This window comes from Lepisma saccharinum, chromosome 4, assembly GCF_977018435.1.
Source record: "Lepisma saccharinum chromosome 4, izLepSacc3.1, whole genome shotgun sequence".
In the NCBI taxonomy this organism is placed as follows: domain Eukaryota; kingdom Metazoa; phylum Arthropoda; class Insecta; order Zygentoma; family Lepismatidae; genus Lepisma; species Lepisma saccharinum.
The window spans coordinates 52,362,217-52,374,238 of record NC_139232.1 but is presented as its reverse complement, the minus strand read 5'-3'; the positions used below and the strand labels follow the sequence as shown (position 1 = coordinate 52,374,238).

The window sequence follows — 12,022 nt, the reverse complement described above, 5'->3', positions numbered from 1 at the left end:
CATTTTGCGAAGAACTTCGTAGTACAGCAACATCTATAATCTCAGTCATGTGGAAGAAGCCTAAATTTGTTATCTAATAGGCATGATTTCAAAGGGTGGAGATGAAACCTGCGCAGTCGTGGCTTTTTGTTCTCAGTGGATGTAAATGTTTTGTTTAAATGAGCTAGGTATGTGAACGGATTGGTGATGGAGAGGGTTGCCGGGGGGAGCTCCGGTGGTGGGTTCTAAGTTTAGATATTCCGGGAGTAGTACGGTCGGGTTTGGGGGTGTGATGTCTGAAGGTTAAGTTCAAAATTCCTTCGTCTCCTACGGAAAGTGCAGACACGAGCACATAACTTGAATGACCGCTTCGCCTCTACTGTACGTGAAGAACTATCGTTGGGATAGACTTCGCTTCCGACTTCCACTGGACGAGCCATCGCGTTGGCTAGCCTGCTGGGCGAGGGACTGCAGTGGTGGCAGGAACAACCAGACTGCATGGGAAAAGGTGAGTCACTCGTTTCTTCTGTTGCAAGTTTGTTGCAGGTGTTGATCGCCAACTTCGTCCTATTGTGTGGCGTGCATACGTTAAACCTGTCCATTGATTCGTGAATGCGTCCCTGGGAACCTTATTCTAAGGGCCCAATTCTCTCAATTGTGGACCTTCCCGATGGTGCAATGGTAGCGTCATCGCCTTGTAATCAAGGGATCCCGGGTTCGATACCCGGCGGAAGCACATAGTGGTTCGAATCCCACTTTAAACTGTAGGTCCAGTCATAATTAGCCTTACTGTGCATAAAGTGGACTTTAAAAAACCCACCAACTCTCGGTACTTTGATGCATACCGAATTGGAGGAAATTGAATCAACATTGACACGAACCAGATTTTTTTGCGAGGTTATTTTGTACCTTTCTTTTTTGGAGAGGGTTTTTTTTCATCAAATGTTGCATAAATGCTCTGTTTACTTCGAATGAACGCTATATCTGCACCGGTTTCAATTTTTCCCGATACCAGTAAAATACCTATATAAAATCTACCAGCATTAATATTCTACCGACTGGATATGCAATTGCAAATGTTGCATGAGGAACCGGATAATTAATTCACCTCATTAATGTTCAGAAAGAGGTGATTGCAATATTCTGTCTTTTTCTAAAAAAAGAACACGTATTGTACATTTACAAAACGGGGGTGTGCATATGGCGAAATGGTTATCACAGCGCGCTACGACGTCAGGGGTCCCGGGTTGGAATCTCATCTTCGCGATTAGCCAAATGTGGCAGAAAATCTAAGTAAAACTAACCAAATCAATTAATGAATCAACAAAACGAGAGTGTGAATAATTCTATTATATTCGTAAAAGTAACAAAATATAATTTTGCTCTAATTTACAGACTATAAAAATATCGGATCGGCAAACTTACAGATTTTACCTATATCGAGAGTACCAGTTAGCCTGTCTCATTCCTAATAGACGTAACATTGTATAAAAATTGCATGGAATATACCTCTAATTTCGACACATTTGTAATATTTAAAACAAAACTTGTACAAGTTCAAATTTCTACTTCTAGATATTGAATTGACAGCTAGGTTATTTTGAATTCGAAGCGTAATTATTTTGGGGGAGCTTATGAATGTTGTGTGAATGGTCATTTCCACAGACGCACTTCCGTACCCCATTCTGCACATGAAGACTTTTTGTCCTGCCCTTGGATACGAAAGAATTTCCAGCAGGTGCAGACAGTTAATCTAGGCTGTAGACGTAGTGGAGTATTATGAGAAGGAAATCGCATAACCAGATTCGTTAATGAAGTGAACTTATTCTATGGTAGACGTCACGCTTAAAGTTAGAACGGGCATAAAAGGAAGGTGGCAGGGCTTTAAAATCTATTGTGGAACGAAAGCACTGTTGGAAGTTGAACCTTAGGGTATTATGTGCGTGCGAGGACATAAAGGAACCAGAAGATGCGTTGTGGATCTCATTGATAGGCGTTGTTACGTCCTTGCCTCAGACCTTGCTTGAAGAGCCGGTCCTGGAGGTTCAGGAAGCCGTCTCAGTCGAGGTCAAAGCCCTCCCATCGGACTGATCAAGTTTGGAGAAGACGAAATAGTACTACGGTCCAATTTTACTGGAATCAAAGTGCAGCTTCCTGTTAGCATACTCAAGTTTATTTATGTAGCAGATTTTTTTTGTCCTTGCGAGACGAGCTTGGTTTTTGTTTTCTTTGTAAACCGGCATTCGTTTCAAGTACTTGCGACATGTGTGTGCGCAAGAGAGTGTTCTCGTAAGTTTTCTGGTGTTTGGCTTCTTGAAATGCGTGATGCGTGTGGGTCGGTGCCCGTGATTTGGACTCTGACGTGATAATGGAGCTGTCCCGAAGCATGTGTTATTAGCAGCAGTGAGCGAACCGGTTATGAGATGGGGGAACATTCACGGAAAGTGATGACCCTGAAATTCTTGGCTGAGGTGGAAGGACACTGTTGTGCCGTAGGGGCTCCCTCGCTTCTTAGGAATGAAAGATAAAAAAAGGAACATCGCTTCCAGAGTGAGATAGAAAAAAAGATTGTACACTTAAAAACATGCAGCTGGGACTATGAAGAATATCGAAATTCCTACACGCTATGATGGTCTTGATTGGTGTTTAAAGAACCACCACTTGTTTTTATCCTCTACATGGCTTTGTATTGTTTACTGTTCACTTGCTCGTACCGGAGATAATGAGAATTTAACGTATTTTTTTCTGTCTTTGTATAATCTCCAAAGAGGGGGGAGGGGGCATCCGGTCATTCCCATTTTAATTTGTTACTTCATTGTTGAGGGCTCCTACCATGTTTTCGCTTGTCAAAGTTTGTGCTCAGATAAGCTAATCTGGAATGGACCTACAATTTAGAAGTGGGATCCAAACTACCACTGTGCGGTGTGCCTCCAAGGTTCGAACTCTGGACCCCCATGGTTACAAGGCGACATCGGTACCACTACGCTATCGGATAAGGCCTGCATTGTTTTTGCGTGTCATTTGACACACACACACACGAAGACATTTCCTACAAAGCGACGAATTGATTATTTTCATTGCTCTAGCACTCCGCTTGTCTTCTTTTATGGTAATGTTGCGCAGAAATTCACAAGATGGTGAACACTGGTAGTTTGAATTTCATAATTCAACCAGAATAGGTGAAACGGGTCTGGTTCAAGTTTATTTCAAGTGTTAATGAAGCACATTTTATATGTTTATGAAAGGATTTCTCTTATTAATAACACAAGCTTAAGCCAGCATAAGGCATGGTTTTAAAAAGAGTACATTGTACTTCAGCTTGTAGAGTAAATATTGTTTTATCTGCTGGAAATTGTTAGTTCATATGGTGACACGATTTGATTATTAAGAAGATAAAGGACGATTGAATATATCCGCTATTGTGCTTGTAGGAGTGTTCAACAGCCGCTACTCAACCGAAGTTCCGGATTTCATCCTACCTGTGCGGTACCCGTATCAGGAGTCAGGAAACCACTACTATGCGGGTTGCTCATGTAGGATAACTGGTATTGAGAACAGATTGTTTGTAGAAACAAAGCACCGGGGGAGGTTGGGTTAATTAACGTGTTGTTATTTGGTGACGTAAACCGGGCGTAAGTGAATTTGTCCACGAAAACGGCCCGGAAAAAACTGTACAGTAGAATTGCACAGAGAAGAAATGTTACAGCTGAACACGCGAAATAACGTACAGTACATAAATGCTCGTTTTCTGTCAGCTACTTTGCTCTTCATATGTGATTAACTCTCACAGTTTCCTCACGTATCTTACTCTCACAGTTTCCTCACGTATCTTTTTTGCGGTGTGTGTTTCGATGTAGTAACTATTTCTCATATATTGAGATGTTTAACAGTTTCGATTTGCAACACTTCTGCTTTATTATACGTTGATAAGTTCACATGTAATTTGCATGAACCGTAATTAATGTAATTTTAATTATTCAGTTTTAAAAATATATTTATACAGGGTGACTGGTAATTAGATGTATTCCCTGAAAGGGGTTAAAGTAGAGACAATTTGCAATAAATTTGACCATTTGACCCCGTCCGAAAATTAGTAGTTTTCGAGATAATCGAATTTCAATTGTTTTTTATAAAAATGACAATTTTCCACATAAAAAGATGAATTGAGAAAAAACTGCTTATTGTATGGAACTTATTTCAGCATTTTCTGATAGCTAATAAATAAGTGGTTCATTTTAAAAAAAAGTTTTTCCCAAATAACAATCACATGTAAGTAACGGGTGGGTCTAAACTTACAAGTGATGATAAAAAAATGCACTCTTAGTTTACTTGGTAACGTATTAATAACAAAAATGGTATGACACGAAGCGTACAAATTACTTAAATTACTTCCTTGTGACATCTGCTACCCAACAAGGTACAAATGTTGCTAACATTCACATTTGTGTACAAGAAATAATACTTCATTCATCTTCATGTGAATGGAATCAATGAACAATACAATTAAAGAACATTACACTTCTTGATCAAAGTGGGCACCTCCGTTACGAATTCAGGCACGCGGGGTTTTACGGACATTTGGTCTCTTAACTCGTGATGTGATGGTGTCCTTGATGTGTTGACCAGCTGTTGAGATCCTCTCCCTGAGCTTTTCTTGCGAATTTACCAGTGTCTTGTCATGTGGCTCCAAATGTAAAAGTCGCAAGGCAAGGACTTGTCCCTGCAAGTAGTGATTTTGTTTTGTTCCTACTGGCAGCGTGTGGACTTAAAAAACCTAAGTAAAGGATCTTTTCAAGTCGTTTTTGGAGCTGTTTCGTGAGATAGTTTTCTGAGATTGGGTTAATTTGACAGTATGTTTATGTGGAGATTGGATATTTAATTCGCAAAATGCCATGCTTTGGGAATTAACCAACAACATGAACTGTCATATATTCCCTTACACTGGCGTACGCAGGAGGAAGCGGATTGGCTACAGCCCCTCCCGAAATTTTGAGAAAATGAAAAGTTTGAAATGAAAGCAGCAAAGAACTAGGGGTGAAAACCAAAGTTTTAAATGCAAACTCTCCTTTAAATGACCCCCGCTTACCATTTTTGTCTTCGAACAACTTTTATAACTAATGGTTAAAAATGGTAATTTAATTACGAAATATTTTATAATGTATTCCGCAGAACGCAGCTATGTAATGTCAATTTTTACAATTGCAAACCCCCTCTGAAAGAAAATCCTGCGTACCTAGTTTTCCCTTATGGCCATGAAGATGGACGAAAGGCCTCTGTGCTGATAACATAGTAGGTAAGAAAGGGGTCACGACACGTTGCACAATGTTTCAGATCACACTTCAAACTCTACGCCCAGTTTCGATTAGCCTATCTCAGCATATAGTGGATTTAATACAAAAAAATACTGATGTACGAAAGATGTCCAATGAACAACCGCAACAGGGATACGAAAATACAGGGCCCCCGGTTGCCATGGGGCCTGAATTTTCCATTTTAGTTCTAAAAAAATACATATATTTTTTTAATATTTCGAGGTCGCTTACGGAAATTTGCATGTTTAAAAAAAATAACGAGTACATAATGTGTTTCTTTTTAATGTTTGTTTTCTGTATATCACGTGTATCATTAAATCAGGATAATAAACATGCCATTATAAATTTATGCACTGTTATTAGCCGAATTTTAAAATTGCGGCGATATGGTAGAGTCAGCCTCGTATATTAGAATGTATTGCATAGTTATTCACATAGTTACCGGTAGAGCCTTCTTTGGGCGCAAGAATTAATTACTTTTAATCCAATCTTGTAAATTAAATGTTTTAAGGTCATATTTCAAAATGTAGCTTTGTGTTTGTTGGTTTCATGGTTTTCTTAGACAGTATTTGCCAAAAAAAGAGAAAAAAAAGGCTGGCTCCTGAGAAAAAGGGCCTGGCGCCTGAATTATTTTCAGTTTTTCCTACCCCTGAACTACAAGCAATTTTGAAAGCTGCGTGAACACACACCGACACAATAATACATATTAATTTATATCTTACGAGACTGCAAGGAAAGACTTTCTTTCCCGGCATCTGCAGTGTAGGCACATTGTTCATAAATGGCTGACAACACTGATTTCGCAGTTAGTGGCTATATTCCGGATTCGTTACTCACTTTCTAGTCTTTTCGATTTTTCCATTTCGTCTTTGGGAAGGAGATTCCCACATTAGACGCTCTCCCACGGGTTGTTTACGTCGCCGCTGCTGCATGTCCTCGAGGGGGAGCTCGCCTGTTGCGTGTTTCAGGATGGTTAGGTGGGACACGCAACTCCCGACTGCCTCCGAGCCACGCAGATCTATAAATACCCAGAGTGGGAAAATTGACACTTATTCTGTAAGCGGTTTCTTTTTTAGTCTCGACACGTGAAAATTTTATTCATGTTCGTGAACTTCTGCAGTATAAATAGTCGGTCATGCAGGTCCGTCCGTCCAAGCTGAAGTCATAGATCAAGCATTTTCTTCCTTTGAATGTTCCATAGATAAGCTTTTCTCAACCGCCGGGCCGCGGCCTGGTACCTTGGCGTCAATTATATCGGACGGCGAGAGGTTTTCCTGAAACAGTTTTTCTCTCCAATGAACTTCAATAAAATCAAATTAATTACATCGTTGTCAGTTTTACGTAAAATAATAGTAATCTATTTCCCAAGTAATTGGAATAATTCGGTATCCAAAATTCAACCTGCCAATGAAAATCGGCACTTGCAAAGTTATTTTAATGATATTGACGTGAGGAAACTACAAGATGCCTGTGATTGACTACTAATTCAATCTAATTTTTTATTGTCAAAACGCTTTGACATATTGTAACAACGTATTTCTCTTTACGATTGTCATTATTTATTTATATTTCAATAATGCATATTAATTAAGATTATATATATTATAATAAGACTAATATAATAAATCATCAGAATAGCTGAGATAGAGAATATGTGGAGCATTGCTTCCACCTGCTATGTACAGTCACCGGCAATAAAAATGGGACACCTAGATCCTGAAATGCTCGCTTACATGCAAGGCGTTATGTGTGTTGCCTAACTCTACGGCGGTGGCTGTACCTTCATGACATGGCCCAATGCATAGGGAGTAGCTGTGTTACGCAGTCGTTACGCGCAAAGCAGTTGCAAGTAACAGTTACTTTTTCGAATAACGCTAACTGTAACCAGATTACTGTTTGATTATAAGTGCAACTTTTCTTTACTTTTCTTTATTCGACCAGATTTTTGCATTATCTTGACCCAATGTTCGTCTGAAATAATAGGGGAGTTGATGATTTTTAAAACTGAGAAAAAAGTGAATACTTCATCGCGAAAATCGAAACTGCATAATTACTCCAAGCGTATTTAATTTAGAACACCCAGGACATAATCTCCAGCAATCATTCTGGACACGCCACTGCTTCTTGGTTCAACAGAAAATAACAGAATTATGATTTCAAGAATAATAACAATAATCATTAAATATTAAATGTTAATCTTTATTTTCAAGTAGAGAGTTTTACTTTTAATTTGTTTGCTCTATATTTGCATATTTAAAAATGGAAAGTTAATTATAATTTAATGTTGTTTTAAGTGTAATTTATCAACAGATAGGCTAATCGGGATTGGACCTACAGTTTAAAGTGAAATCCGAAGCACTATGTGCCTCCACCAGGTATCGAACCCGAGGCACTTTTGATTATAAGGCGAAGACGTTACCACTACGCCATCGGGGAGGACCTATAATTTAGTGAAAATTAATGTTTATTTTTGGTGGTCACATTAGTAAAATAATCAGCCCGCATGTAATTCATGCATGGAACATATACGAGTTACCTTCTAAGTAGAATAAACTCGGTCACTTTTTGAAATAACGGGAACTAAATTACTTTCTTAAATGAGTAACTTTAACTGAGTTATCTTTTGGGTGATGTAAGTGCAACTCTGTTGCTCTGAAAATTATCTTTCCAAACACTAATCTGAAAATTATTATTGTTTTCAATGCATTATGGCTCTAATGTTTGTGAATGCACATAATTTGCATACTTCATCAGCAAAAGCTATTGGAATCTGTAGTTGATGTGCTTCATAGACAAATGAAGTCCCAACTTTCATACATTTTAAAGCTTTTTACACGTAACACATTTTCACTAATTCTTTTCGTGCACTCAGTGTGTCATTATATTAAAGTTTTTGTCCTTTATTAACGGGCACCACCAAGTACTTCATAATTTTATGAAATCAATGCATTATGAATATTTTAATCCCCTAGCATGTCTTGAACCTTACACTTTGTGTCACACACGTGACGCTGGAATGCCTCAATTAATTTGTAAACTTACAGTTTATGTCCATAACACTCACCCTAGTTCACCTTCACACGCAGAAAAAAAATGATGAAATATTTTGTCTATTATGGATCCCCATATAATTGGCAGACTGCATCAATTAAAGTAAATCGTCTCTTTCGTGAACTGAGAGTAGGAATAGGACGGTCTCCATGGGAATTCAGCCGAAACACGAGGAGAGCCAGTCGTGTTTGAGCCAAGTGAAAGCGTGCGTGTTTCGTTGTACTTGGCATCACGACTCATTCTCGCTTGATGTGAGATCATTGTTACTGTTACGCTATTGTGCTCGTAATTTCCGCTCTCCTTTCAGACCAAGACTCTCTGGATATAATTCTCGGAGCGAGACGTTTCGTCATGTTGTTTCAGTGAAGGAGAATTAACAACGCTGTTCTTTTTCCGTTCCTGTCTCTTTGTGAAGGAGATTCGCAAGTTATTGTCTGCACGCACTTGCACGTGGAGGAGGAGGCTAATATACTCTTCTCGGTTTCTTGCAAGGATTTCCTTTTGTTTTCAAGTTGGCTGGATGGTGTAATCACGATAGATTGTTTTTTCCACCACAGTCCTTCCTGTAATGTATTTAAATTGCACACCGCCCCCAAAGCCTCCTTGGTGATGTTATTTTCTCGTCCACTAAGTGTGTGTCCACCCAGCAACTTTATCACTTCTCCAATAGGTTTTGGCCTGCATCTTCTCCAGGACTCACCATTTGCCTGTAGCCAATGAATCTCGAAGAAAATTATCATATTTCATATGTTTTTAGTAAAACTTATATTACACGTGTAGCCAAATGGTTGGCGCACTCTTACTTTTGGCGAAAGCGGCCCTGAGTTAAACATCTGGTGGAATTTTGGGATGATCGACAAGCGTTCGCCGTTTTGCAAAAAATACAGTGAATTAGTATAGAGGAGGAAGCTTCCCCAAAAACGTATTGGTTAATGCTGTTGCATTGTACACAAACGTTTTCAGTTTCGATTTCCGGAAGAGACATAGTGGCCTAGATCCCACTTTAAACTGTAGGTTTGGCGGAGTGGCAACACAGTCGCCTTGCAATAAAGGGATCCCCGGTGCAGGCAGATTGCATAGTGATTTGGACCCCACTTTAAACCTCTCTGAGCATAAAACAAATTGGGACAAACTTAAATTGTAGGTCCAGCCCTCATTAGCCCATCTGAGCTTAACACGAACTTCCAACAAACTTGGATAAAACAAGCCTTAAAAAATATAATTTAAGTATTGGCGGTTTGGACCTAGGATTTGACAAGTGTTCGGTGAAAAATGAAATTGTCGCCCTCGTGTATTGTGTGCAATATATTTACAGTTCCAAGAGTAGCACCCACCCCCCCAAAAAGAAGAAAGGCTGTTGACGCAATTTTATCGGACATAATCTTCCAGGAAATTAAATAAAACACGTCGTTTGCGTCAATTACAAATAAGTTTTAATAGCAGGATTTCTATAGATCAGTGCGAATTAAATTCCTGTGTTTGGAGAATTTGTGAAATGCACTGTGGCAGGTTTGAAGTATTTGTTTATTTGCACAACTTGTACAGGTACTCGGAGCCATGTAAATGTCATAGAAACCACAGCATTATCTCAGTTCCTTTCATTGTGCTTAATTTCATTATTCCTGTTTGTATCTCTTCTTTTGTCGTCTACATATAAAAGACTACCCAGTTCCACATGCAGATCCGTACGAAACACCAGATCAAAAATAATCGCACTTATACTTATTTTGAATATTGTATGCACGTACTGTTTGATAGCAGAGGGAAAATGAAGAAAGAACACATTAAGCAAATCGAAGTAGAACGTGTCAGCATGTAAGATCAAGGAGAAAAGTGATATTAAACAAGAACATGAATTTGCCAGTACACGTATCTGTTTGCATCCAGTCAAGGTTCTTTGTGAGCCGTTCTGGTATCAACTACGCGATACTCGGCTTCCTGCTTCTTCGCCTGCTTTTCCACCGCACTTCCCGTATTTCATGGCCACTTGGGATTCTAAAGCATAAAGATGTAGCAGATACACAAAGATTTATCAGTCAAAAACTATACAACTGTAATAACAGACGTTGAGTGGATGTGTCTCGACTTAAACATTGTTAGCCTAGTGCTCTGATACATAATTGGAAGTCGTTCAAGGTCGAGCCTAATAAGATTTGCAAGATGAAACAAGACGCCTACAAAGTATTCCTTCTTTATGATTCACGCTCACGATTTTCGTGCCATTATTTTGCATACAACGTCGGTGGTCTTGTTAGAAATATAATATTGCTCCAAGTAGTACAATGAGTAGGCATACAATTGGAGTTAAGGAAATACAATGATGAAGATCATGAATATTTAACGATATCAATTGTAGTTGTTCGTAATATATGAGTGCTTACTCGTAATGAGATATGCTGCTGTAAGAACCTTTGTTGTTCCTCAGGTTCAATGGCAAATACAGTCTTTGTGCTATCTTATTAAATTGCTTACTAGCCGTTATCCAGTGTGAAATTGATATAAAGTCAGATCTTTCAGAATATTCAACGATGACGTCATGTGGAGATAATTTTAACAATTTATGTGATCTATTTCCCAGGTGTTATCCTTGGAAAGCTTGCTATATGTTACAAGTTTTTCTTCTATTTGTGTCAAATGTGTGATTTGAAAATGGATGGAAGTGCTTGTTACTTATTAAACTTGCTAGCTTGACATTTATAAATAAAAACAGGATGCCGCAGGAGACAGCGTCGCAGTGTTGAGATGAATCATGCTACTGCGAGCGTTTTTGTTTCCTTTTTTATGAGGGCAGTACATGTATGCGCAGCGTAACCAATGCGAGGAGAATTTGCTCGAGATACGAAAATTACGTCTTGCTTTCTAGAATGAGAGATAGGGGGAGACAGAAAACAGCGACGTGCTTGAAATCTCATCTGGGAGGGACGGGATTCCTTTCATGTCACGCCTCTTGTCACTCAAACTTGATCCAGACGTAGGAAAAGTGCTCAGGGTAGCGTGATGCACATCGCATTCCTGTTTTTTTTTTTTCAAACCATTTTCTCAATGTGTTCGTATTTTTGAGTTGAACAGATAGTACGTGACTTAATTTGAAACTCAAAGTACAGTAAATCCTCGTTAATCTGGACCCCGATAAACCGAACTTAGCTTAATCCGGACAGGAAAAAAAAAAACAGAATGCAAGGTTTTAAATGTGGCTATAAGTCAACAAGAGAACTTCCCAAAGAAAAGCCAGCCAACCACGGATGAAATTCTGTTTCCCGCAGACTTTGTACTGCACTGTAAAGTATATTTAGGCCTATGCCCTTTAAATACACCATAATAAACGTGTTTTGTTGCTATAAACGGAGTTTTAATGCACTTGCTACTGTTCTTTTAGGTTATTTAAGTTAATACGGACTTTTCGTTAATCCGGTCAACTTATCCCTACATTAGTCCGGTTTAACGAGGTTTTACTGTACTTCAATTACAAATATGTTTTATTTAGCAATTAACACTACAAATAAAGTAATTTGCAAACTTTTTCGGTCACCTCTCCTTGTTTACATGTATCGACTTCCGCTTCTCATACAAATTTGCAGTTCCACCTTCTGTTGCGAATTCGTACTTCCTCTTATCTTGAATATAGTAGTAGACTAACTCCCACCTCTCATATCCTATTGTACGTAAATGAATCTTAAAGC

The 12,022-nt window shown here is 38.8% G+C and overlaps 1 protein-coding gene across 2 annotated transcripts in view; it reads left to right on the top strand.

Moving 5' to 3' along the window:
* LOC145986459 (leucine-rich repeat flightless-interacting protein 2) overlaps positions 1–12,022 on the top strand; it is a 123,356-nt gene that overhangs the window by 32,396 nt on the left and 78,938 nt on the right. The window contains exon 1 of one of the 2 annotated variants that reach the window (XM_083120492.1): positions 326–487. The exons of the other annotated variant lie outside the window; for it this stretch is intronic. Within the exon in view, the coding sequence (XP_082976618.1) occupies positions 341–487 (147 nt within the window). The 5' untranslated portion in view covers positions 326–340. Of the gene's footprint in view, positions 1–325; positions 488–12,022 lie in introns of those variants that run through there. 2 annotated transcript variants of the gene reach the window in all.